The sequence below is a fragment of the Drosophila ananassae genome, chromosome 3L (genome assembly GCF_017639315.1).
Source record: "Drosophila ananassae strain 14024-0371.13 chromosome 3L, ASM1763931v2, whole genome shotgun sequence".
In the NCBI taxonomy this organism is placed as follows: Eukaryota; Metazoa; Arthropoda; class Insecta; order Diptera; family Drosophilidae; genus Drosophila; species Drosophila ananassae.
Window position 1 is genome coordinate 1,306,880 of NC_057929.1, and position 27,188 is coordinate 1,334,067.

General features: G+C 49.1%; 2 protein-coding genes and 1 long non-coding RNA gene across 19 annotated transcripts in view; 2 read left to right on the plus strand and 1 right to left on the minus strand.

Annotated features, from left to right (window-relative positions):
* Positions 1-51: 51 nt before the first annotated feature.
* LOC6495415 (F-box/LRR-repeat protein 2) lies at positions 52-3,052 on the plus strand. Its single transcript, XM_001958756.3, has 3 exons — positions 52-229; positions 335-1,594; positions 1,653-3,052. Exons 1-3 carry the CDS (start codon positions 179-181, stop codon positions 2,409-2,411), a joined length of 2,070 nt encoding a protein of 689 aa, XP_001958792.3. The 5' UTR covers positions 52-178; the 3' UTR covers positions 2,412-3,052.
* Positions 3,045-27,188, minus strand: part of LOC6495234 (ryanodine receptor) — a 29,682-nt gene continuing 5,538 nt past the window's right edge. For 2 of the 16 annotated variants that reach the window (XM_044715162.1, XM_032451048.2), the window contains 24 exons: positions 27,082-27,159; positions 26,635-27,023; positions 26,058-26,582; positions 25,877-26,001; positions 24,393-25,815; positions 23,737-24,340; positions 23,090-23,189; positions 21,736-21,940; positions 20,584-21,337; positions 19,360-20,519; positions 18,952-19,104; positions 18,759-18,874; positions 16,417-18,689; positions 15,878-16,357; positions 15,401-15,538; positions 14,959-15,233; positions 12,802-14,899; positions 11,247-11,359; positions 10,226-10,571; positions 9,470-9,770; positions 9,083-9,193; positions 8,607-9,026; positions 6,077-6,278; positions 3,045-6,018 (listed from right to left, as the gene is read on the minus strand). In XM_044715162.1, the coding sequence (XP_044571097.1) occupies positions 3,336-6,018; positions 6,077-6,278; positions 8,607-9,026; positions 9,083-9,193; positions 9,470-9,770; positions 10,226-10,571; positions 11,247-11,359; positions 12,802-14,899; positions 14,959-15,233; positions 15,401-15,538; positions 15,878-16,357; positions 16,417-18,689; positions 18,759-18,874; positions 18,952-19,104; positions 19,360-20,519; positions 20,584-21,337; positions 21,736-21,940; positions 23,090-23,189; positions 23,737-24,340; positions 24,393-25,815; positions 25,877-26,001; positions 26,058-26,582; positions 26,635-27,023; positions 27,082-27,159 (15,072 nt within the window). In that variant the 3' untranslated portion in view covers positions 3,045-3,335. Of the gene's footprint in view, positions 6,019-6,076; positions 6,279-8,606; positions 9,027-9,082; positions 9,194-9,469; positions 9,771-10,125; positions 10,147-10,225; positions 10,572-10,819; positions 10,930-11,246; positions 11,360-12,801; positions 14,900-14,958; positions 15,246-15,400; positions 15,539-15,877; positions 16,358-16,416; positions 18,690-18,758; positions 18,875-18,951; positions 19,147-19,359; positions 20,520-20,583; positions 21,338-21,735; positions 21,941-23,089; positions 23,190-23,465; positions 23,566-23,736; positions 24,341-24,392; positions 25,816-25,876; positions 26,002-26,057; positions 26,583-26,634; positions 27,024-27,081; positions 27,160-27,188 lie in introns of all 16 variants that reach the window. The other 14 variants (XM_032451046.2, XM_032451045.2, XM_032451041.2 and 11 more) reach the window with 11 other exon arrangements.
* Positions 22,377-23,259, plus strand: LOC123257182. Of its 2 annotated transcripts, XR_006507174.1 has the most exons (3): positions 22,377-22,446; positions 22,536-22,820; positions 22,900-23,259. It is a non-coding gene; the product is annotated as an uncharacterized LOC123257182 (long non-coding RNA). The 2 variants fall into 2 exon arrangements; XR_006507173.1 differs by lacking the exon at positions 22,377-22,446 and having other exon boundaries at positions 22,484-22,820.

A 27,188-nucleotide genomic window follows, 5' to 3' on the forward strand; every position in this document is an offset into this window, starting at 1 on the left:
CGTTTTATGGTAATTCAGTATTTTTGTTATAAAGTTTTTTTAGTTGGTATTTTTAAATAGTTCGTCGTGGTAACTAAGTTAATCAACACTATAGTTGTGGGGGCTAGTGGGCGGTTAGATTGGTGCTGCAAAATCAGTTGGATTAAAAAAACTATTTCCCATTCGAGGCATACGCAGAATGTCGTATAAGGACCTTAGTTCGCCCAGGTTCGACGAGCTGCCACTGGAGGTATGTCCATATCAGTCTGTCCCGTGACCGATCCATCAAAGTGCTATCTTTATATCTACCTGTTAGGGCAGTCAGCTGATTGAACATTTTTCTTTTGTTCCCCAGATTGTACTGAAGATTTTCAACTATTTGGGATACTCGGATCTGCAGGCGGCAGGCTCGACCTGTCAGCGGTGGCATGCGGCTCTGGACCAAACCGAGTTTAATATGCGCACGCGTGTCTGTTTCTCCAAAGTGGTGCTCTCGGATCAACTGAGTCCTGTGGTAGATCTTCTGCGATGCGAGCGACGCTTCCATCATTTCCTGTTCGAGGATGTGACCCTGGGTCAGGTGAAGGAGCTGATGCGGTTCATGGGGCGCACGGCCCACTCCCTTGCCTTGGATAATGTGGACCTCAACGATAAGCAGTTCTACGGAATGTTGGGCGTACTTCCGCACCTCCACTCACTATCGTTGAAGCGTTGCCTGCCGCTGTTTATGTCCGGCTCCTTCTTGGACTCCTGCACCAACTCCTGTCCCGACTTGAACGACCTGGCCAGCAACCTGGCCGGTATCCGCGAGCTTACCTTGTGCGAGAATCAATATCTCACAGACGCTATTCTTATGAGGCTTACTTCCTTTATGCCCGCTCTTGAGGTCATCAATATGTCGGGCTGCCACATAGCATTTCACAATGCCATCCATCGGAGGTTTTATCCAGCCACAAGCTCCTCGGACCATGTGCTGCCGAGTGAGTCGGTGCTGACCTTCAAGTTCATCCTCACAATCCTAAGCCTGCAGAAGCGAACTCTGCGGGAGCTGGACTTTAGCCACACACTTATTGGCCAGGCTCTGCTGGCCCTCTGCGACCTAAATCTCCAGCTTCACCGCCTTTACCTATCCGGATGCAGGCAGCTGAACGCAACCACCATCAGAAGCTTTCTGGCCACCCAGCCCCATTTGACTGGACTGCACTTGTCGGCCACCATGTGTGTGAATGACGAAAATCTGGCTGCTCTGGTGCAGGCAACCCCCATGCTGGAGCATTTAAAGATCAACGGTTGCCTCAGCATCACCAATGCCGGCGCCATCCATCTGGCAAAGCTGAAGCGACTCAAGAGTCTGGATATCTCGAACTGCGATAGCCTAACCAGTAGCGGCATCATAGAAGGAGTGGCCAGCGAGGAGAACGCAGTTCTGCAGGAGTTGAACGTGTCATGCTTGCAGATTTGCGAAGAGTGTGTCAAGGCTATTGCCAGCAATCTTCGCTCTCTGCGCTCCCTGCATCTCAACCACTGCGTCAATGGGGTCACCGATGAGGCTGTTCAGTCAATTATTGGACAATTACGCTGGCTGCGGGATCTGTCCTTGGAACACTGCAGTGGGGTGAGTTTTAAGGCCAATTTTTGTTAACATTTTTGAGCAAACTCTATTTTTCCTTCAGATAACAGACGCAGCTCTCACTGGCATAAACATATCTAAACTGGAACTGAGCCGAAAGCAGTCCGGCTCTCAAGTATCCTCCATGGACAACTTTTACCCTCCGTACTGTAATAGTCTGGCTGAACGTGACAGCATGGCCGGATCTCTGCAGTCCATTAAGATATCATTGCGCAGCAAAGCCGAGGATGAGATAGTCCGGGATGCTAGGCGGAAGCAGGCTATGCTCGCCGCCTACGAGATGAACTTGATACGCGATGACGACTTCGAGGGGCACAATATTCAGCAGCTCCGGGGTCTTCGATCGCTGAATCTGCGCGGCTGTAACAAGATCAGCGATGTATCCCTGAAGTATGGGCTCAAGCACGTGGAATTGAGGCGCCTTTTGCTCTCAAACTGCCAACAAATTTCGTTGCTGGGCTTGGAGGCGGTTTCCAGCAGCTGTCCCTCCATCGAGGAGCTGGATCTTTCCGACTGCTACAACATCACGGACAAGACTATTCAGGTTATAACCGCAAAGATGCCCCGCCTGCGAGCTCTCCACATCAGCGGCTGCAGCCAACTAACCGAACACACTTTGGACGCCATCATCACTAACTGCACATGCCTGCAGACACTGTCCATATACCGCTGCCGCAACATGTACTCGGACCTCGAGGAACGGCTGTCTGGGGTGCGGACGCTGCGGAATCTCAATATGGACAATCTGACGACCATTGACAATGCCGAATTCTTCCGTTTGAAAAAGCGTCTCGATTACTGATATTTCGCTGCTATTTTCATTGTCCTGGTACTGTACTACTTTCAGCTGTACAACTTCCGCTAGTCAATCGCCCCAGTCACCCTAGTCGCCCCAATCGCATCAGGAAGCGCACAACAATTTTTTATATTTATAGAACAAGCCCCCCAGCTGGGAAGGGCTATACTTGTGAATGCTTAGTCAAATATACACAGCCGGATATACGTATGCGTTCAATATTTGCATACGCACTCATTTTTACATTAATCGCACAGATATTAGGATAAAAAGGATTACAAGTCTGGATTGTAATTTTGTTACATTTTGAAATGCAAGATTTGTCCACATTCAACTGTGATTTTTTATCGAAAACCATTTCTATGATAAGAGTACACTTTTTTGAATTGTGTAATCACTTGTTTTAACTTTAATGATTCAATGTTTTTGTTATTGTTGAATTGATTGAATCATTGGATATTTATAAATGTTTTTTAACCATTTTTATAAAGATTATTATTATTGTTTTAATGATAAAATAACATTTTGAATTTGATAAGGTTGTTGGATGAATTTTTGATGTTGTACTTTGATAGTTAGTATAAAGATCTTTAATGTTAAATCATACTTCCCATAGATTTTGTAAATAAAACATAAATGTTTCAAAATACTATGTTCGTTCAAAATGAATAGATTTATTTTAAAATGAGTTAAGAACATTGCTGTTATACGTGCTAGAATCGTCATCGATATATCATTTTGGAAAAAGGTCGTCTTCCTACGTACATAGAAACGATTTTGTAGGATATTGCTTAAAAATACATTGCTAAAGTCGACTAGATAAAAATTCCAGATGATGTCAAAGTACCAAAACGCACCTAATCCTGGTGCTAAGTGGGTCCCGAGTTTGATTGTGCCCGGAAAGCAAACAACGGAGAGATATCCGTATGACTAACCACCACCACCTCCGCCGGATAACTCATCCTCGTACTGTTTGCGGAAGCAGTCTCCCACTGGGAAGAAGTCCCAGCTACGCTGCTGGTACATGTTCCACACGTACGTCTCCTGGCCGGTGTACTCCGTGTCCGGCTTGTTAATCAAATGCATCAGGAAGAACATGTAGTTGGCCAGGTTGTGCTCCTTCTGGACGTGCGTGTCGAAGCCGTGCGGTACTATATCAAAGAAGTCCTTGCCCATTCCGCATATGAAGCAATTGGACTCCATGTTGTCCTTCACCGACTCCAGTTGGTCACGGAGCTCTCCGAAGGCGTCAATGATCAAACCCTGGATGATGGCCAGCAGGATAATGATGACGAAGAAGAAGAACGTAATGTCGAAGATGATGCGGTACACTTCGTAATCGTCTCCATCTGGATCACCGATCTCGTCTCCGATGCCTCCACCAGCTCTAACACCCTTGTACAAATGGAAGACGAAGCAGGTAAGCATGTCGTGGCACTTCTTGTCCACCTCCTCGTCCTCCTCCTGGATGTAGAACTTGCGGAAGAAGTTGAACGCGATCACCGTGTAAATGTACACGATGATGGTGAGCAGCATCACGGTCAGCACCAGTTGCTTTCCGTTGTGGGTTACCGACTGCAGGATGGTGCGCAGGGTCTTGAATCCAACGGCCACGTCGAGCAGATGTGCGGCAAAGAAGAAGTTGTTGAAGTTGCCCATCACCGAGAAGCTAAAGTACCACAGCGAGTAGAGGAAAGCGTTGTCCGTGAAGGTCACTCCGGCCTTCCACACCTGGTAGCGCCAATCGATGTTCATGATGTACTTGAAGATGCCAGTCTCCTCGCTCTCCTGGGCGGCAAACGCGCTCTTCTCCATGCCCAACAAGTTTGAGATCGAGTCGAAGTCGTAGGTCTCGCTGTACTTCTGGCGCACCTTCTTCTTCACGAACTTGTCCCAGTAGTTGACCGGGAAGCTCTTGACCGAGATCACTAACTTGTCCCAGTGTGACTTAAAGTCGTCGTCCTCCGGCTGCTCGGCAATGAAGAGACCATCGAACTCCAGCCGACGGGCAATCTCCTTTTCGCGCTTGAAGATGGCCAGTGGCACCTTGAGGTGGTAGTAGGCGATCAGCATGGCCAGCGAGACGAGGGAGTGCAGCATGGCTGCTATACGCAGCACATGTTCCATATAGAAGAAGTCCTCGTCCACATGCACCAGTTCCGGAACGTCGTCTTCGATTTCACCGTCGCCTGACCCGCCATCTCCCGAACCTCCACCGAATCCAGATCCCGTAATGTCAGCGCCACCTCCAGAGCCGGAGCCCAGAATGAGCTCCTCCTCACCAGACCCATCCGACTCCTCCACGAGAGTGGTGACCTTGTAGAAGAGCAGCATGAAATTGATGCTGAAGGCCAGCACCAGGGCCACATACTTGAGGTTGTAGAAGTTCCTGGCCAGGAAGCTGACAGCTCGGTGGGTGTACTGCGAGAAGTCGATTTGGTGAACGGCGGGAGTCTCCTGCGGCGCCGATGATGACTTCTTGGCCTCCGCCTCGATCGAGGCCATGGCCGCTTCCTGAGCCTTTTGGGCTTCCTGTCGCTCCTGGGCCGCCTTCTTCGCCGCCTCTCCACCCAGCAAGTCCACAATCGATATGGGTTCCTGGTGAGGTTCTCCTTCCACCAACTCTCCAGCGGGAGCTGCTCCATCCTCAGGGCTCGACTCGCCGCCCTCCTCCATGGAGGAGTTGGCCGGGGATTCGTGCACCACCACCTTGTACATGCCGTTTTCTTCCTTGTTGATGTCCAGGCCGAAGGCTTGCACCGTACCCGGTGGCTCCTCCAGCGGCAACGGCGGGAGTGCTCTTCCAAACGTCTCCTCCTCCACCACTGGTTCCTCCTCCTGCTCGGGAGCAGGTCCACGCATAAGGTTCAACAGGATTCCAAATATGTAGCGCACCACACAGAAGTGGGCGTAGCCGGTGTAGTAGAAAATGTAGAAGATTATCTTGAAGAAGCCAACGATGAGTTCTGGGATGGACTTGGTCTGCATCACGCCGATCTGGTGCTTGATGTTCGCAGGACTCAGCATGTGCACTCCGAACTTGAGGCCCTCCTTGACGGCGGTGATGGTGCGTCGGATGGGATCGCGGGCTGCCCGCTCCTCCTCCTCTTCGCTCATGTAGGAACTGTATGCCGTGTCCCGCTTCACGTTGCCGCCACCGTCATCGGTGGCCATCAGGCCCGAGGCATGGGTCATCTCAAAGATGGCGTCCTCGCAGAAGTTGACAAAAGCCTCAAGCTTCTCCTTGTCGCCGCCCTCGGTGACGATGGAGTAGAAGAAGGCGCGCTTGGACTCTCGGATCTGCGGTTTCTCCCACTGTTCAATGTTGGAATCCTTGATTTCGAAGTAGACACGCTCGATGCGCTTCGAGCTACCCAGGATCTCAATGCGTCCCAGGAACGGCTCGAAGTAGTTGAGCACGGAGCCAGCCGTTTCCAGGAAACGGGCCAGACGCGGCTCATTGGGCATGTGTTCGCTGAGGTTGGTCAGCAGCACAGCCAGGTTGAAACCGATCTCCTTTGATGGTTCGTGGAAGCGCTCCACGAAGGCTCGGTAGTCGATCTTGCCCTCGTGGTTTCGCTCACAGCAGGCCAAAAGGAAATCCATTTCTTCCCTGCAAGGATCATGTTTAAGGACTATAATATGTCATGGTTGTTTTAGCTTTGACTCACGGTGTGTAGTTTTTGGATTGCTCCATCTTCTCCCTAAAGTCCTTGGGCGTAACCCAGCCCTCGTTCTTCATGTCGATCTCGTGGAAGCTTGGCGACTCAATCAAGTCAGCCAGTTTCAGGAACATATCAAAGTACTTAAGAATCAACTCCACATTGGAGGCGGACTCCACCAGAGTATCCACCATCTGCTTACCAATGGTGCCTGTTGAAGAAGGGAATGTATTAAAGTCGAGATTCTTTTATATTTAAAATGCAAGGGAAGGACAACATTTTCCCAATAAAGGATATAGATCTTTTTCAATGTGAATGCGCTTTTTGAATAGAGCATGGGGAGGACAATATGACCCCTTGCGAAGGCCATATCTTTCCCAATTTTCATCAGATTTTCGAGAGGAATACCTTAAAAGATTCGTAGATGGATTCTCCATCAATCTGCATCAAAATCTGAGAACAAAATATTTTTTAGATTTTTCATCAAATTTGTGGGGGGTCCCCCTCAAAATGCGGAAAGTGCATGGGGAGGACAATATGACCCCTTGCGAAGGCCATATCTTTCCCAATTTTTGTCAGATTCTTGAGAGAAATACCTTAAACGATTCGTAGATCAATTCCCTATCAATCTGCATCAAAATCTGAGAACAAAATATTTTTTAGATTTTTCATCAAATTTTGTGGGGGGTCCCCTTCAAAATGCGGAAAGTGCATGGGGAGGACAATATGACCCCTTGCGAAGGCCATATCTTTCCCAATTTTTGTCAGATTCTTGAGAGGAATACCTTAAACGATTCGTAGATCGATTCTCCATCAATCTGCATCAAAATCTGAGAACAAAATATTTTTTAGATTTTTCATCAAATTTGTGGGGGGTCCCCCTCAAAATGCGGAAAGTGCATGGGGAGGACAATATGACCCCTTGCGAAGGCCATATCTTTCCCAATTTTTGTCAGATTCTTGAGAGAAATACCTTAAACGATTCGTAGATCAATTCCCTATCAATCTGCATCAAAATCTGAGAACAAAATATTTTTTAGATTTTTCATCAAATTTTGTGGGGGGTCCCCTTCAAAATGCGGAAAGTGCATGGGGAGGACAATATTACCCTTTGCGAAGGCCATATCTTTCCCAATTTTCATCAGATTCTTGAGAGGAATATCTTAAACGATTCTTAGATCAATTCCCTATCAATCTGCATCAAAATCTGAGAACAAAATATTTTTTAGATTTTTCATCAAATTTTGTGGGGGGTCCCCCTCAAAATGCGGAAAGTGCATGGGGAGGACAATATAACCCCTTGCGAAGGCCATATCTTTCCCAATTTTCATCAGATTTTCGAGAGGAATACCTTAAAAGATTCGTAGATGGATTCTCCAAATCAAAATCTGAGAACAAAATATTTTTTAGATTTTTCATCAAATTTTGTGGGGGTCCCCTTCAAAATGCGGAAAGTGCATGGGGAGGACAATATGACCCCTTGCGAAGGTCATATCTTTCCCAATTTTCATCAGATTCTTGAGAGGAATACCTTAAACGATTCGTAGATCGAATCTCCGTCAATCTGCATCAAAATCTGAGAACAAAATATTTTTTCGATTTTTTATCAAATTTTGTGGGGGGTCCCCTTCAAAATGCGGAAAGTGCATGGGGAGGACAATATTACCCTTTGCGAAGGCCATATCTTTCCCAATTTTCATCAGATTCTTGAGAGGAATATCTTAAACGATTCTTAGATCAATTCCCTATCAATCTGCATCAAAATCTGAGAACAAAATATTTTTTAGATTTTTCATCAAATTTTGTGGGGGGTCCCCCTCAAAATGCGGAAAGTGCATGGGGAGGACAATATAACCCCTTGCGAAGGCCATATCTTTCCCAATTTTCATCAGATTTTCGAGAGGAATACCTTAAAAGATTCGTAGATGGATTCTCCAAATCAAAATCTGAGAACAAAATATTTTTTAGATTTTTCATCAAATTTTGTGGGGGTCCCCTTCAAAATGCGGAAAGTGCATGGGGAGGACAATATGACCCCTTGCGAAGGTCATATCTTTCCCAATTTTCATCAGATTCTTGAGAGGAATACCTTAAACGATTCGTAGATCGAATCTCCGTCAATCTGCATCAAAATCTGAGAACAAAATATTTTTTCGATTTTTTATCAAATTTTGTGGGGGGTCCCCTTCAAAATGCGGAAAGTGCATGGGGAGGACAATATTACCCTTTGCGAAGGCCATATCTTTCCCAATTTTCATCAGATTCTTGAGAGGAATATCTTAAACGATTCTTAGATCAATTCCCTATCAATCTGCATCAAAATCTGAGAACAAAATATTTTTTAGATTTTTCATCAAATTTTGTGGGGGGTCCCCTTCAAATTGCGGAAAGTGCATGGGGAGGACAATGTGACCCCTTGCGAAGGCAATATCTTTTCCAATTTTTTTCAGATTCTTGAGAGGAATACCTTAAACGATTCTTAGATCAATTCCCTATCAATCTGCGTAAAACTTAATTTCTCGTTCTTGGTTTTCATTACCATTAACAACATTTCCTTCCAGCATGGAAAGCATCATCGTGATCATGTCCTTCTGCAGATTCAGCAGCTCCTTAAGCAGGTCCACCTGACTGGAGTGCTTCGACAACTTGTCCTGCATGTGCGAGAACAGGAATAGGAATCCTCCAACCGCATCCCACAACCTGGAGTGCGCCAAAGCCTGTTGATTGAGGGTACAGGGACCCTGGATGACCTCAGTGAGGGTGTTGAAAACTTGGCTGGCCACTCCGATGGCCTTGAAGAAGTTGGCTTTGCCGGCGGGGTCGATGATCTCCTTGCTGGAGTAGTGCCAGTAAAAGTCCATAATGGACTCTTGGAGTCGGAGAAGATAATCCACAGTGCAGATGACCACGTTCACGGTTGTCGTGTTTCCGGCCTGAGTCCTCAAATAGTTTTGCCACTCTGGAAAGGATTTGCTTTAGGATTAAAGGATTCTACATAGTTTCAAGGTGACTCACCCAAATTGTGACCTTCACAGGTCAGCTGGATGAACCGGAACAGCGCACAGGTGAACTCGGCGTCGTGCATGTTCTTCTCGCCCGCGGCGCCCTCGGAACCTACACCAAGACCTGCACCCGCACTCGGAATATACTCTTTGTTGGTGTGGCAAATTGGGTGGGTGGTACAACGATAGCGGGATCACGTACACGGGATTTGTGGGTGGTATTGGCATGCATGGTGGCATGGTGGTGTGGGTGGTGGTGGTGGTGGTTGTGGTGGGAAATCAGTTGGAAGGAAGTAGACACAAATCAATAGAGTAATCGAACTTAGAAGAGTGCAAACCAAAGTTAACGGGCAATCGAAAGCGGCAGGATGTGAGCAGGATTGGGGGCGGCAGGACTTACCCTCTGCTTTGGTGTTTCGCTCAAAGGCGTCGAGATCAAGGACACTGCACGAGTTCATCAGACCAGCGATAGAGGTGAAGAAACCCACGTCCTTCTTCTCCTTCAGATGGTTCAGCATGCCCATTTGGATGTCGATGTTGCCGCCTCTCAGGATGGCGATGCCGAGATTGAGTGTCGTCATTACCATCTCCGAAGGTATACCTTTGGAGGCGGAAATGTGCAACAGCACCATTTCGGCAACACCACGATTGGAGAGACGTGCCTGATGGAAGAGCAGTTTCTGCTTTTCCATCTCTTGTTCCTGTTGGGGGATTTCAACAGTGATTAATAGAGTAGGATAGTTATCTGAGATTACAAATATTTGGGGATTAATTAGTTACAGATTAAAATATAAATAAAGTTCTTAAGAAATATAATTATTGACCCAAGGAAAATGCATTGAAAACAGAGGAGTATCTAGAAAACATGCTACATGCTAAAAATACTCAAAAAGAGTTTTTAAATAATCCCTTTTCCTATAAACCCCTTGGAAAATAATGGATAAGTTATAAACACCTCTGATATCTGAATATCTTGCAAAGAATTAAAAGTAAACTCAAAATGTTGAGCTAAAAAATGATACAGGAGACCCTTTTCTCAGCTGAACGAATAGTTACCATTAGTCTCCTCATCCGACACTGATTAAGACATGTCGTTACACGGGTTATGGGTTATTAGCTTCGGTTAGTGGGTATAAATTGGTGGGAGATCACTTACATGGATGCTGGTGCCTTCGCCCTCTTCGCCTCCCTCACCGCCCTCCTCGTCGCCGCCCTCCTCCTCCTCCTCGCCGCAGGACTTGGCAGCAATCTGGGCATACGACATGTAGAGCAAGTCCTCCTGGAGGGCTCCACTGCGCTCCGTCATGGCACCGCGACAGAAGGTGGTAACCAATTGGGTTAATGGATCCGGCTTGCTGTCTGTCTCCTCTTCGTCCTTCTTGGACTTCTCAGAGTCCTCGAAGGTCTGGGTAAGATCCTCGACCATAACCTCCTGGCCGACGTTCTCCTCCTGCAGCCATTGCTCGTAGTAGGAGCGGGCAAAGATGTTGCAGGCACGATGTCTAAACGGATTGAGGAAGATGTATTAGTTATCTTTGGAATCAGGACCTGCATTCACACGGAAAACAAACAGAGATTAGCATGCCATTTGGTTAATCAAGTTAGAGACCAACACAAGAGAGAAATAATAACTGATGCTGACCGATCCACACTGGCAGTGGTGCGAGATGGCCGGTCAGGTTGGAAATTAAAGAAACTTAGGAGTCTTAGGAGATGAACCAATCGATGCGACTATGAGTACGAGTACCACCTGCTCATGCGATAAAGATGCTTGGCGCGTAAGCTAGAAATGACTGCCTGGCGACGCGCCACCGAGATCTTTGAACTCCAGCGTTTGTTTCTGTTCTTGGCGCCGGCTGCCTAAAGGATCCGGATTTCGATACGGATCGGATCGGATATTGGAGTAGCAAGTGGCAAGCAAGCGCGTGCGGCAAGTCCATAAAAATATACAATAATACAAATGGATTTAGAACGCGGCTCTCACATTAGTACAGCTATTAGTGGGGATTCGAATTATAAAAAAAAAAATATATATATATTGTATTGATGCCATTGAAGATGAGCAGAAGATGGGTATTAGGTACAGATTCAGATACAGATAAACGCATAGCTAAGTTAGTTTTTGGTTAGTGGCCATAGATTCCATAGAAGCTACTCAATCGGCAATCGGTAATAACCTGGGTAGAGAATGTAGCGATGTCTGACGGAAGCATGCGATTACGGCACGCTTCCTTTGGATCGACACAACGCTCCTGTAGACATTTTTGCTCTGCTGTTGTGGATGGTCGATCTGTAAATGTTTCGTTCATGGGTTCACGGGTCAGCATATCAACAAGTCAACAATTTGTCGGATGTTGGATGAGATCGGTAATTGCGAGTTTGCGAGTGGTCGGTTTGTGGTTGGTTTGTTGTTCATGTTGATGTTGAATTTGATGTTGTTGATGGTTCGAGAGGAAAAGAAAAATTGAGTGATTAAAAGATTAAAGATAAAAGTTTCTTTCGAATAGATCAATTTAGAGAATTCGTTACAGTAGAATGAGTTACGCGATCTTATGGCATCAGAGTTGTATTTTGTTATAGCCCTCGACTCGATTTTGGATCGTTATTTTCCTAATCAATGGAAGTTAGGTCGATATTTAAGATTGTATCGATGAGAAACTAAGAAAATAATTAAGTGTGATTTGATCTTTAATCAAAAACATACTATACCATTCTATAATGGCTAAAATTATCCTTAAAAGTCGCTTAAAAAAAGTCATAATTAATCTTTTGAAAATAAACTCCTTGTTTATCTAAAATATACTGTTCAATTAAGGTTTTTAAATTTTAAACTTTACCAAATTAGTACCTAACAAGAAAGGAAAGCTAACTTCGGGCGGAGCCGAAGTTGATATACCCTTGCAGTTCAGTCGCAGTCCGCTAGGTGGCGCCACGCATCTTATATTATTAGATATATAGCGGATCGTATATAGGCGGCCGATCCTTATGAAATTTGGCAAATCAGATTATTTTATCCAAAAGAGAATCTGTACCAAGTCTCATCTTTCTAACTTAAAAAACAACAAAGTTATGCCAATTCCGATCGTTGTATGACAGCTATAGGATATAGTCGGCCGATCCTTATGAAATTTTGTACATAAGATATGTTGATCAAATATAACATGTGTGGAAAGTCCCAACCCTCTATCTTAAAAAACAACGAAGTTATGGCATTTCCGATCAATCAGTTATATGGCAGCTATAGGATATAGTCGACCGATCCCGACCGTTCCGACTTATGTACTGCCTGCAACAGAAAGAAGGGTGTGTGCAAAGTTTCAACTCGATAGCTTTAAAACTGAGAGACTAGTTTGCGTAGAAACAGACAGACAGACAGACAGACAGACAGACGGACAGACGGACAGACGGACAGACGGACAGACGGACAGACGGACAGACGGACATGCTCATATCGACTCAGGAGGTGATCCTGATCAAGAATATATATACTTTATAGGGTCGGTGATGTCTCCTTCACTGCGTTGCACACTTTTGACCAAAATTATAATACCCTCTGCAAGGGTATAAAAATAGTCTTTAAATTATAAAAATTTCATCCTTAAAGATATTAAATTTTAACCAAAAAACCAAGTCGAGGGAGTGCTTATATATTTCTTAAAAGAGAAGCCTAGACTGCGAGAAAGATAGAGATACGGGTCACATCCATTTGGATGGGATCTAACCGGCACTTACCATGTGCAGACCAAACAAAACCTTGGCCATGGCCACAATACGGTCCACCGTCTCTGTGGTCTTGTCCTTGCCCTTCTCATTGGCGTTCACATTGGCCTTTTCCAATGCCTGCTCATCCACCGGCTCCTCCGTCTTGCCCAACTTCGAGTACAGATAATGCTGCCAGGACATCTCGTCGGAGGGATCCAGTTTATCTGGCAGGGTCAACTGGTTGCGGGCAAACTCGATCACATCGTACTCGGGCATCTTCTTCAGGTAGCGATCCTTGCAGTGCTGCACCAGCTCCTGCTCCCGACCGGCGAACAGATTGAGACCCACAGGCAGGAGACGCTTCAGGCAGGCCACCATCAGACTGGCCTGCACCTCCTTGTCCTTGTCGCGTTTCTTGTCCCGGTTCTTCTTCTTCTTCTTGACCTTGCCACCCACGGCGGGAACACCTTCGGAAATGGCCGATCTCCTCGTGGCCGTTGGCATGATAAGGGCCATGTTGTCGATCTCGTTGGCTGAGATAAAGTTCTGCTCCTCTTTGAGGAAGTACTGGCTCTTCGACCAGATGTTGAATATCTCCGCGACGTGGTTGTACAGCTCCTCGGCCTCGGGGATGTTGTCCTTCAGCCAGTGGTTACGCTGCAAGTCCACGTACTTGATGAGCAGCGGGTAGAAGGAGTAGATGTCTCGCACCAGCAGGTTCCAGTCCTCCTGCAGTTGCGTCTCCACCTGCGAGGTGTCGTCCGTGGCGGACTTGATGAAGCCCCGCATGCTGTCCTCCTTGTGGAGCATATTCTCCGTGCGCTTCTTCACCCGCTCCGCCAATGGCAGGAACGGATCCTTGAGCAGCTCCTCCGACGTGTTGATGATAATCTGCTGGGTGTAGGCAGCGATGCGAGTCATCCAGGGGGCGTTGTCGTTGCCGATGTTCTTCTTGATCATCTTCAGGACATTGCGCAGCAGCGGATTCATGTGGTCGGCGGTGACCATGGTCACGTGGTTGCCACTGGTGGGACTGACGTTGTCAGGACCCTGCGACCACCAGAAGGGCAGATAAGCGCAGAGCAATGGCAGGATCACATCTATGATGTGCGGTGCATCGTTGTAGGTCTTGTCGGACTCCACGAACTGGTCCACCTCAGAGAGAATGGTCTCTAAATTGGGCATGCAGCTCTCCATCTTCACCATGATGTCCTGCGCCTCCAGCGAATGATCTGCGATTCGGTTAAGCAGCGAGTACTGGTTGTGCTTGTTGAGATGCGGCTCCAAGAATGCGACTGGGAAGCAGGAGCTGTAGGCTCCCAGACACGATCCCAAGGCGGGACGATGCCTCTCGATCTCCGTCTTCAGATACTTGCGGTCATGCGTCAGTGTGGCATCCGTGCCCAGATGATAGAGGGCAGCAAGGATTTTGTAGGAGGCCACCTGGATCTCATCTAATAGAAGGTCGCTTCCGTAGTCACAGGCTGCCAGGTGATCAAACATGGCCGTCAGAACCGGCAGCACCACCTGATTGACATATCCCAGGGACGTTGATGTCTTCAGATGCGTTCCTCGCAAGTGACTGTACTTGCCGTCCTGGAGATTGAGAATCGTGTTGCCCAGATCATCGGAGGTTTGGTTGAAGAACGTCAACATCGATGTGCGGATGAACTCGGGGCAGTTCTTGGTCAGGGTGCGGGCATCGATGCCCTTTACTAGGACCTGAAGACAGCGCACTGTGATGCGGACATCTGGTCCAAAGGCACTTAGACGATTGCGCAGCAAGGCGGCCAGCTTGCAGAAGATCGAGGCCACCATCTCCTTCTCCTTAAGGGAGGCAGCTCCAATGTTGTTCGTCGCCGTGGCAATGGCGATGAAGTAGTTCCTGTGGGTGGAGAAGTATTTCTCCATCAGGGGCAGCACCACCTTCGAGAAGAACTTTATGTCACGTGTGGCTGTCTTGAAGGACGAGCGCCGACTGAAAGTGGTCGATGGCTTCAGCAGCTTCATGTTGATGGTGGCTCTGTCCAGGTATTGGATGAGCTTCTCCAGCAGTGAGTATGAGAAGCGCAGCTCCACGGCAGCTTGGGTGGCTCCACCCTCTTCCACGGCACCGCCCTTAGATGGTCTGAAAGTAAAGAGATTTAATTAATTATATTTTTTTTTAAATTTATTTTTTAAACCTACTTGTGCAGCTTGTAGCCCTGGTACTGCATGTACTTCAGGAACTCCTGCGAACGCTCGCGATCCTTCTTCTTCTCCTTGTCGGTCAGGAGATCGTAGGGCACCAGTTGTGGGTGGATGACTCCGCCACAGCCGTTGAGCTCCTCGTTCTTCTTCTTGGCCCAGATGTCGTGGGAGTTCTCCGCCAGGCGCTCGGCCATGTTCTGCATCTCCCTGCTGAGCGTGAGGTTGCTCATGTCCACCGGATGGGGATTGTAGTTGAATGGGCTGCCTTCGTTCTGGAAATCGTGCTATCGGTGTTAAGGGGGACACACATGGATGGGCATGGGTGTGGATGCGAGAAAGCCAATTTGTTTTCGAAAGGATATCCAAAAATTTTGAAAAGTTGGTTAGAAGGTCGCTTGAGAAAGAGGATTAGTGGAAAGGGCATTTGAATTTTACATACAATCTGGGGCTTCGACTGGCGACGCGTCGATCCACGATGGTTGAGAGGCACCTCCACTTCCGAGTGCTCCACAGTCCAACCAATAGCCAACAGACCCTTCAAGCATTCCCGTACAGGATCCCGATAGCGCTCACGTTCCTAAGGACAATAAGTAAGGAAAAGTATTTATATTTCAATATTTAATGATTTTATTTTATAAGAAATTATGAAATTAGCTGTTAGGAAATGTATGAAATAAATTATATTAATTTTTATTAAACAAATATTAAAAAGAAATTAAAATTATTAAATATAAAAGTTAAATAAATAGTTATTATTTTCTGAAAGAAGATGATTATTAGATGATTAAAGATAAACAAATAATTAATAGATCTGTTAAAAAATTATTAAAATAATAGCAGTTTAGTTATGTTACTGAAAAAGTTAGAAATATCATAAAGACATGAAGAAAACATCTATCAGATAGAAAATACGTACGTATTCGCTGAGCATGTTGTAGGGCTTGAGACGCGGATGTTTGCGATCATTGTCGGATCGGATCTCTCCATAGGTCCAGGAACCCTCCAGCCTCCTGCTGGCCCAGGCGTCGTGGTAGTGCTCACTGAACTTCTGGACCAGCGAGTTAAGGTCGTTGTCCAGGTGGACGTTGGTGGTGTCAATGGGATTTGGCATATACTGCGGCTGGTCGGGAGCGCCCATCTGGCGGCCATAATAGTCCTCGTCCGTGTTCTTGGACAGACTGTAGTCGGGCGGCAGGGCACAGCCGATGGCGATCAGGCAGGGCAGGGCTTTACCGAACAGTTCCGGGTCATAGTCCATATTGCTGAGCGAGTCAAAAATGTTCGAGAACAGCAGCATCGTCAGGCGCTTCTCCTCGTCCGATGAGGCTCCATAGGAGCCCTGGCCTTGAGTTGAGCCATAGTACTTGGCGCAGCGATCGAAGTGCAGGGTGAGAAGCTATCGGAAGGGATAATAAAGTAAATCAAATGGAAATCGACACGTAATCGACTACTCACCCGGAGTGCCACGGTGGTGTACTCGGATAGCTTGGACACATCCACAGTCAACTTGCGCAGGAGCTTGAGCAGCATGGCAGGTTGCATTTGGGACGTGAGGGCCACCAGGAAATCGGAGACGGCCTCACGCTGTCCCTTGGTTAGCATACGGTTCTTGGACAGCCGATAGACCGTGTGCAGGGTGGCGTCCAAGAGACTGGCGTAGTTTTCGGCCTCGTTGTAGAACTTGGAGTGCTTGATCAGTAGTGGCAGGATGGAGTTGCCGATGTAGCGGTTCATGGCCAGAGCCATGTCACTCTCCGAGCCGTCGCTCTTGTCCAGGATGGTGGCGGTGCGCAGATCCGGCAGGAAGGCATCCTCCAGCAGACGGTAGAATAGATCCTGGGTCTCGATGCCGTACACGCGCTCCAAGAAGAGCACGATGCTCTGCTTGTTGTTGGGGAGCAGGCCAGATGGCATGTCCGATTTGGGCTTCTCTTCGCCGGGAGCTGTCTGCGATAGGGTGAACTTCAAGCTCAACACGCCCTGCAGATCCTCCAGTGGCACCAGAGATCTCAGAATAGCTCTAGCTCTCAGGGACTCGTTCTTGCCCTGCTCGATGACAGAGGCATCCGGGGCACAGCGGCCCAACAGGTCGACCAGGGTGCAGTAGAAGTTCAGGATGGCGGCACCGGTATCGATGTAGTCCTCGTCCTCATCGCTCTCGGGCAATGGGTGCGTGAAGTTCAGTCCGGCAATGGTGCCCTCGGCTTCGTCCTGCATCTTGCAGCGGTCCGAGATGCGCTCCGACATGCGATTGGCTTCGACGATGGCGCGGAACAGACCTTCTCCTTCTCCTCTTAGAGCCGGTCCCAAGCATTCCGGACGACGGATAAGAAGTCGAATGACAAGGTTCGCATTCTCCTCGACGCTCTCGCCGTTGACCCAAACGCAATAGCGCAAGAAGTCCAGGTAGCGTTCACCCTCCACGGGATCCCAGCCCAGATCGGGGTAGCCCTTCTCCACGAGCTCCGAGTTGCTCTGCAGGCCACATCTGGACAGATAGACGGCGATCTTCTCGAGGTAGTGCTCCCTCAGCGCCAGAGCCAATTCTGTGTTCTCCATCAGACTTGAGTATGCCACGTCGAGGGGAGTGGATCCGCGCAGGCTGGGGCGAGCCAGCAGGATATTGGCATTGTCCAGCAGGAAGTCGAAGTGGTCGAACATGGCCTTCTGGTTTTGACGGCCCGTGCGGCAGAAGTAGCAGAGGAAGCGGCAACAGGCCACAACCATTTCATGGGAGGTATCCTTCTCCTTCGAAGGAGCTCCCTCGGCGACCTCCGTTTGGGTGGGGGCATCGCTCTGAGCCTGCGCCCGCCTACCCAGGGTGTTCATCATCACAGCCATAACGTTCTCGTGGACGCGCAGGATACGAATCAGGTCAGGATGTTGGAAGAAGGTGGCATTGTTCACCAGTTTCCACAGTCGCTTGCGCATCAGCTCCTCCTCCTCCTGGCTCATCTGGACGGGCAACAGGGCGCGGATCTGGCTGAGACCCACCCACATTTCGGCCACGTCATCGCGAGCTCGGTTGTTGATCACATAGGTCTTCTCCAGGGCACGGACCAGTTCGCCCACGGTATCGTACTGGCGGAGCAGCAGGCTAAACATTTCGCGCACCAGTTTGGGGTTCTCGATCTGGGACTCCTCCGCCCAGCTGACGATGGTCTTGATCAGCACTTTGCGGAAGACCTCCTCGGGCGTCTTCTTCTCCGGCTCCTCCACTTCCTTGGGCCCCTCCTCCAGCTCCTTAACGGTGTTAATGAAATTGTAGATTTTCGTTATCGGTCCGGTCTTGATTTCTTCGATCGCTGCGCCCTCAACGCCGTCCGGCTCCTGGAGGGCATTGAGCGACACCTTCTGCATCAGGCTGTCGTGGAAGTCGCCCAGGCGACCGCGCAACTCAAGGCCACAGGTACAGTTGTCCTGGTCATCGGCCTCGAGGTTCTTGAAGCAGAGAATCTGGTTCATCTGCTCTCGCGGCGGACAGCGGAACTCCTTAGTCTTTTTGGCCGCAACAGCACTGGGCAGGTCGGATTGCTTGATCTCGATATAACGTCGCAACTGATCGGTCTGCAAATCGCCCACGAAGTCGTGCGAAAACGCAATGATGCTCTCCACGCGGTGGCGCAACTGGGTGTCGTATAGATGATGCAACAGGTAGCACATCTGGAGCTTGGCTCCCTCGGCCATCTTCATGGTGAGCAGTCCCTTACGGTGTTCATCCTTGCCCTCTGATGAAGGAAGTTTCAATAGAATTACTTTCTTCTTCTTAGCACATTTAATGGTCAAGTCAAACTCACCTCTCTCGAAGGCTGCATCCCAGGTTTCCGGGTCAATCATCACCAGCAACCTCTGAACATCTTCGTCGGTCAATACGCCGACCAGGAGCAGGCGGTCTGTGAGTTTAATGAGTGGTCTATAAGGCAGATGGGGATCGGGCTATCACTAAGAGAATTCTATGGGGACAAAGTAGGTGGCAGTTTGGTTACTCACAAGAATAGATTCTCATTGGTCCAACCAATGGGGTCCCGGTTGTGGACCTGGTTGATCTCCACAGCATCCTTCAGAGCCTCCATCACGAACTGCCTGACTACTTCTAGGGGGAACTTCGGGGAGTACAATTGGTCGATGTTGGGGATCGGTTCGCTGGAAACACTTGGTAGACTAGATGTTGCAATCACAGGGGGTCTGGACGGGTGTAGTTTCAGTTGTTGTGTCGGTGCGGTGCAGATGCAGGTGCAGATGGTGTGTTCGAGATGCAGGAACGGGAGATTCGAAACAGAATGTGGGCGTGAACAAAAAAAAAAGAATAATAATGCAACGAATGGCCCCACCCTCGCAGTGACCAAGGAATCTGTGCTTTGTGGGAGGGGCGCAACAACCACCGATTGGCTAACTCACGTGATCTCTGTCATCCGTAGCTGCGGACGCACTGACTCCGTGATCAGAGAACGCAGCGAGTGCTGCATCTCGTCCTCGCTGTAGAGCTCCTTCAGCTCTGGTCCCAGCGGTGTGATGTACTCGTTCTTGCACACCTCCATTGTGGTGGCATGCGACTCCAGATGGAGGGCGATCAGCAGGTCGTAGAAGCCCTGGCGCAGTGGGCCACTCATGTACTCCGACCGGATGGCGTAGAGCAGCTGCTTCTGGTCCACGTGCTGGCACAGGGCGTGGGCTGCCCTGTAGTTGGACTGGTAGCAGAGGGCAGCATACAATGTGAGGGAGTGGGCGTGGAAGGACAACAGCTTGTCCATCTCAATCAGTTCCAGAATATCGATGCAGCGATCCTCCTCAGGTATGTGCAGGGCCAGCATGGAAACCGGATCCTCGCACAACATGGACCAGCCGCGGATGTCAGACAGCTTCAGGGCGTGCACCTGGAGAGCGGTGTTGGGGACTCGAGCCCACTGGTTTGGACGCAGGCACTGGACCTTGAGACGCGGTGGCGACTGGGGGCTGATGTGCTTGTCGCTGGTGGGCAGCACCGCCGCCGACAGGGGAAGAGTGGTGGGTGTGCGGCCCAGCTCAATCTGCAGGATCTCCTTGCTGGTGGCTTCCACGAAAATGGCTGGGAACAGCTTGGTGTCCGGCTCCATCATCCAGCGGTGGGACGTGTCCTTGCCCTCGCAGGTGAACCTGATGATACCTGTAGCGGTGTCCACAAAGCAGCCCACAAACATGCCCTGAGAAGCCCCCTTGCCGGAGGCGTCCTGGGTCACCTCGTTGAAGAGCTCGTCGGCTCTCACAACGTAGCAACTCTGGCGGTCGATTCGCTCGATGGCCATCTCGTAATCGTTTTCGATGTAAACGGATCCGCGGCGCACCTTGTTCTTGTTGAACTCCTTGCTGTGCAGGTGATACTGGGTGGTTACCCAGCCGACGTACACGTGGGTTGGATCCTGGCCGGGGAAGATGCGGACTCCGTAGAAGTACTCGTTGATCAGTTTCAGGCACTCGGCGTCGAACATCTCCTCTCCAGAGGATTCCACTGGGGGTTGGCCCAGAGTGGACCCACTCAACTGTTTGGGTCCTTGAGGCACTGGGCTGGGTGGGATATCCGCCTAAAGGAGGTAATAAAGGATTTTATTTATATTTTTTATTTTAAATAATAAAAAAAAAACGTACATTATTTAACCTCAAAGTAGGAGCTCGAGTGGTCATCTGCTGGTTGACGACATTACGTCCGTGGGCCACAGTGTTTCGGCGTTCCAAGGAAGTGTCCTGGGAACGGCCCATCTTTTCGCGGCTCTGGTCACGCGACTTCTTCGAGAAGAACTTGAAGGGACTACGGCCTCGCTTCTTCTTGTCGTCCATTTCGTCGCCCAAACCGTTCATGTCGAGCACGGAGGAGGAGCGATGCATCTCGTCCAGGGCAGCGGACATGTCAGTTTCAAACGTGATGTTACGGGTGAGGGATCCCTTACGTGGCGGCCTCGAAGGTCCACGCATCATGTGATCCGCCTCGGCATCGGCATGCTCGTCGAAATTGCGGGTTAGACCCTTTATGTCGTTCATGTTGAAGCCTCCCTTGAGCATGTGGTCCATGTGGGCGGCCTGGGTCTGCACCTGCATCTGGGCAGCAGCTTCAGCTTCTCGCATCAGGCGGTACTGCCTATTCTTAATCTCGTCCCAGCGGCGAGCCTTCTCCTGTTCGTTGATGAACTCGCTCATGCAGGTGACGGGTAGGGACAGACGCAGGAACTCCCAATTGGCCTTCTCCATGGTCTCGAAGGTGTTGTGGGAGATTTTCAAATGCGGTGGGGTGTCTGCGCCACCGGGAATACGGGTCACGTCAATGCGGCAGTCGGGCATCTCTTCGGTATTCTCGAAAATGGGTTGATCCTTGGTGTACCAGTGAGTAACTGGTCGTCGCATGTTCCTAAGGATAGAGGGATTAGGTTTTAGGAGTTTTCTTCTACTAGCTAGGCTTTACTGTATTAGTAGCGACATCTACGGATGAAAAAAGGACTTCAGGTTCAAAGCCTAACTAATGGGTTTAGTCCTGGCTAAAAAAAATGCCAAAGGTGGCGCTCCTGAAGCCATTTTCATAAAAGATGTCGCCTTTAATAGTAGAATATAATATAAGAGAATTTTGTCAGCAATTCAGCAATTATTTTTATATTTTACAAAAATATTTGAAATTCTAAGATTATTCTTGAACCTGGCGTTATTTTTTTGCATTAATTTTTTAGTCAAAATAGATTGTAAAACTATATATGTAAAACTATACTATAAAGCTTAATGAAGATCTCATTCCAAATAAAATATTCTACTCACACGCAGAACGGCTCGTATCCTTCTTGCAAGCCACAGGTGGTGAAGAACTTGAGGGAGTCCACGTCCTGGCCGTAGATGAGGCGCGCCTTCTGGCCCACGCCCAAGGTGCAGGCGGGCACAAAGCCCACCCCCTCGGCGGTGACATCGGCGAAGGTTGTCTCGCCGCCCAGAGCGTCCATGAGGAGTTCTCCGTTTAGTGAGAAGCCTGTACAACGATTGATTACCGTTAATGGAGTCAGGGCGGGATTGGGGGCAGGATGGGCGGTTGCTAATTATGGATTATATTGAAACCAAGAACCAAGCAGCTTTTCAATGAATTCCGAACGGGCTTTGGGCTTTAGGGCTTTCCGACTTTCAGCTGTCGGTTTTCGGTCTGGGATCCGTATATACATATATGTACGTATCCGTATCCGTATCCCACCGTATCTGATTAGTCTCGTTCGTCCGGAATCCATTAAGCAATTAAAATTCCTCTAGGAAATTCGTGCGTATTAATGGCAGTTGAGTTGGCCTTGCAGCTAGTTGCATATTATATACATTCGAATGTATATCTTGGCAAGTGTTTAATTGGTTGGGGTTTCGATTAAGTTTTGGCAAAGCTAGGAATACGGTTTCAAGCAGGCTATTAGTAGTATGTAGTACTAGTGTTAGCTCTCATGCTAAATATTGTACAATTGGATTGAAATTGATAGTTATATTAATATTGGATAAGTACGTGTCGTTAGTAATTACAGGCAGTTATTTACGAGAGAGAGAGTAAAAAGCTTTTTGGATGAGCTGATGTGTCACCTGCTCCTCAGGCACCCTGCTGGCTGGGCACCCCTACATGGGCGCCACAATCCTGGTTAGGCGTTTTTGGGGATTTTTCAAAGTAACAACATTGTTGGACGTTAGAGCTTGGGAATCGAGTTGGATTGGATAATTATATGGATCGAAAGTGACAAACTACTGAGAAGCTGGCAATAATGAAGGCTAATGGTGGAAGCCAATTATTCATTTATTTTTCTATGGGTTCTATAATGTCTGATCCATGGATTAGAATCGATGGTCCTGTTCCATTATTTAATTTTACAATTTAACTTTAGGTGATGTATTGAGACCAATGGATGCTTATTTTTCAGAACAGGACCTACTGAAATGACTGGAACTATGCTTTTCTTTCAGGGTTTCTATGTGGATGCTTGGATACCGAATGTACTTCGCATCGCTGGGCCCTGCGGCTTGCGATCGGCTCTCCGGAGGCACTGGTTCACATTTAGTAGATATCAAAAGCACGGAGGTGGTGCATTCCTTATTGGGGGATGCTTTGGAGGATATTCACATTACAACAGGGAAGCACGAGCAAAATTCTTACTAATTGTATGATCGGCCAGATCTAGAAAGACGCCGACAATGTCCCCGGGTCCGCACTGTTTACCGAAGGATTCACTGACGCCACCAGACACTTTCTCTTCCTAAAATGTTGAATTGCAAGTGACAGATTGAGATTAAGTGGCCTGAACACCTGACACAGATCGTTCCCTACACGGTGGTTATGTGATTATTATTTCTGGTTGTGGCAGTGGCATTGGTTAATGATTCAGATATGAAAAGTGTCGCTAAATTAACAAATCAAAAGAGAACGGAAAGTCTTCGATTAAGTTGAAAAGTTGAGTTAAACAAAATGCGTTCGATCAAAAGTAAATTAAATCAACGTTGAGGTACGCTGCTAGGCGTCTAGGGGTCCTTACTGATCGTTTGCTCCTTGACATCGATGAAACAACCAATGACATCGCCAGCCTCATACCGCACTCCGAAGTGCTCAATGGATCCGGCGTGCATTTTGGTTACCTATAATCACGGGGTTGGTGGGTTTTCATTGAGTGAGTTGATCTTGCGGCACTACCACAGTCTCTAATTGGAAGTAGTTCCCCCTTTCTGGATCCAAATACCCTCCCAAAATAACATTTCCCCCCCGGTATATCCTTGTATACCGATAGCAGTTCCCCGAGGCATACTCACATTGTGTCCGTCGAAGGCCCAGCTGGTGTCCTCACTACCCAACATGGCGCCCGGATAGCAATCGGCCCGGGCCCAGCCCACTCGCATGGGTCCGGCGGTAAGGACTTCGAACTCAAAGTACCACTTGCCCGAGGTGACGGCGTAGTTCTTTTCAACCCTATAGGTCCGGAAAGCGGCGAACTTCAGGCGCTGTGCCTCTGCCAGAAGGGCTTCGGTGCCCTCTCCAGTGGGAGGATCCAGAACATATCCATAAACGAGTAAAGTGCGCACTGTCTCCGATGCCGTGTCCCTGTTGGCCTTCTTGATGGCCTCGTCCACCTTTGCGTAGGGAACCAGATGTGGACTGCGGTGATTGTCGCTGTCCTCATTCAGGCCATAAGTCCAGCCTTGTTGAATCCTTTCGCGGGCCCACAGGTTGTGCGTGTTCTCCGCCAGCTGGTCCACCAGCTCCTCTAGCTTGGGGGTGAGGGTAACGGCGCTGAGGTCCAAGGGAGCCGGCTTGTAGCCGTTGCCCTGCATGAAGATCTCGTTGGGTAGGCGCACTGGACGAATGCGGGCTGGCGGCTTGTCCATGGTTATGTAGTAGCCCAGGGAAATGATTGTCCTGCGAAAGGATATACATTAGTTAAGAAACTATTCACAAACCAAAGTCTTACTTAAGCGTCTGCACAGCCAATTGATTGTCATAGCGTTTCTCAGCCGCCGGCAGCTTCTCAAACTGGGTTAGGCATGGATGGATGCGGTGGTAGTCGTCGCGGTGCTCGCCCCACGACCACCCAGCCTCGATCTTGTTCAGAGCCCACATCTCGTGGATGTTCTCCGCCAGCTTCTCTTTGATTTGGTCCACAGAGCTGGGCAGAGAAACGCCCGTCGTGTCCACGGGCTTGGGCACAAAGGCAGTGTCGTCCTCGATGAGCCACGGTCCGGCCAGAACGTTCTTGCTGAGATTACCAAAGTAGAAACACGGATCCAGACTGAGGATCTGGTGGGGCATGAGGCACTGCACCAGAGCCGAGAATCCCATGGGAGGAGCAAACTTCAGGCGTCCATGATCTCCGCCAAACAGGAAACGGCAACTCAGTTTCGAGGAACAACTCATTACGGGGAAGAACATCCCATCTAGGTTGAAGTCCCGGAAGCTGCCACGCACCTTTCCACCATTGAAGGTGAATGTGATGATGGGTACGGAGAGATCGATGGCCACGCCAATGACATCGCCCTTGCGGATGAAGGGCTCCTCGGGCAAGGCATCCACCACGAGGGTCTTGCGGCCGCCGGTCCACAAGTAGGCGCCGTCGAAGCCAAAGGAGTAGAGGTCATCTCCCACGCCGTTACCACCCCACTTCTTGCCTCCTCCCGGATACGGGACATAGCCGGAGGTGTTGGCCCAACCAATGCGTAGGTGGGGCATCATGTGCGTTGTCTGCTCGATGTGGTCCATGGTCACTTCAAAGTACCACTTCTGGTACATGGATGAGCCGTCTACGCGGCCCACAAATATGTTTGGCCGGATACTGGCCACATGGTCCACTAAAAGGGTCTGCAGCAGCAGGTTCTTGCCCGGCAGCAAGAAGTCGCAGATGTTGTTCTGCGAGGATCGCACTGCCACTCCGTTACCCACGCACAGGGAACAGAGAACGTCCAGGACTTTTGGATCGCGGCCGTGCTTCTCCAGCAGCGAGATAATCACTTTGATGTGCTCATCCCTCATCATGTTCAGGGCCTCTGGAGAGTCAATCAGCACACAGTGGAGTACGTCCAACATGCCGGAGCCCTCACTGGAGGCCTGAGATCCCAGACGCGAAAAAAGCCAGTTCAGGCGATTGCTGTTGGCGAACTGGGCGCAGTTCGTGTGGTTTCCCTTGATGATGGCGGCCAGTAGTTGGTACAGGTAGGTGGAGATGAGGTCCCAGCTTTGGCCAGTCTCGTCTCCGGCCAGGAAGCTGGCCAGGAAGCCCTGAGATGTAATTATATTGATCTTGTCAATAGCCTCCAGGATGAGGTTGAGAACTCCCTCCTCCTGGAACAGATCTTGGCGATTTCGCAGAGCTCTGAAGCGGTTCTGCTTCTCCTCGTGTTCTGTAAAGAGGATGAGGTTATAGTCCTGGTTGGAATTATAAAGAATACTATTTATATTTACCCATATCGTCTTCGGGTTGCGAGAAGTAGTTGATCAAGTCCTCTAGGCACATGACCATTTCGTTGAGGTTGACCTTCTGGAAGAAAATGGAGTGTCGGCGATTGGACTGAAGAGTCTCCAATGCCCTGAAAGAATAAAAACTTAATAGATTTTCTTTAGAAGATTAGGTAGCACCACTTACGTAATAAACTGGGTAAAAAGACTGCTGCACTTGCGAATGACACGGGCCGTCTTCGATTCCTCTTCCTGGGAGCGCGAAAAGTCGAGGCAATCGTCCATCTTGCCCTCCTCGTGGAGGATGGCCTGCTTCTCCTCCACTTTGCCCACGCCCTTCTTCTTGGTCTCGTAGCTCTTGTAACTGAGCCAGAGGCTCGTCTCGCAGTGCTGGACGATGACGGTGGTGTCGCCGTACTTGATAATCGGCGAGCCGATCACTTCCAGATCCTTGTCCTCGAGCACCTTCTTCTCGTCGTCCTTTTCCTGCCGCAGGCAGAAAGTCGTCGTGGCGATCGAAGCCTCCTCCTTCTTCACCAGAATCAGTTCGTTGCTATCGTTGACGCCCAAATAGCGTCCAGTGGTTATGTGGCGAATTCGCATCGGATGGTACCAGTTGATGAAGCCACCCGTCCACTTGGTCCTAGCCAACTCCAGACGCCACAGGGAACGTGCCTGGGCCATGACCACGCCGCCCTCGTAAACTACAATACTGTCACGAGGATTAGAATATATGGATAACATTTTGAAGGATATTTTCTTACTTTTGACCAGCCTCACGGCCCCAGGTGCTGGGTATGGTTAGGCACTCGTCACCACCGTGAAAGAAGCGCAGCACATCGCCACCAAAAACATAACCGACGTACTTCATCCGCGAAATTCCCGTTCCATAGGGCTGCACTGACCAGTGGGTCACATGGAAGCTGGCATTCACAATCGACTGCTCGTTCTCCTTGGTGGTGTGCAGATACCGCTCCGTGGCCACGGACACCAGGATCAGGTCGTCACCGACGCGCACCTTCTCACCCTCGGAACGCTGCTTGCTCGCCGGATGAACTGTCCACCAGCAGGCCTCTCCCTGGCTGTGCTCCTGCAGACCCACATCGAAGGATAGCTTGTCATTCGACGACGAGGTGGACAGACAGGCCAAGTACTGGAATTTCAGATAATTCGATAAATATTCGGTCTATTTTTGGTTTAAAGCCACTCACCATGTCACTATTGTGATGACGGAGCAGAATGGCATTGCCGTAGAGCAATGTCCTGTGTCCGGATCCAGTTCCCTTGCCCTAGGAATTGTTGGTAAGCGATTAATAAG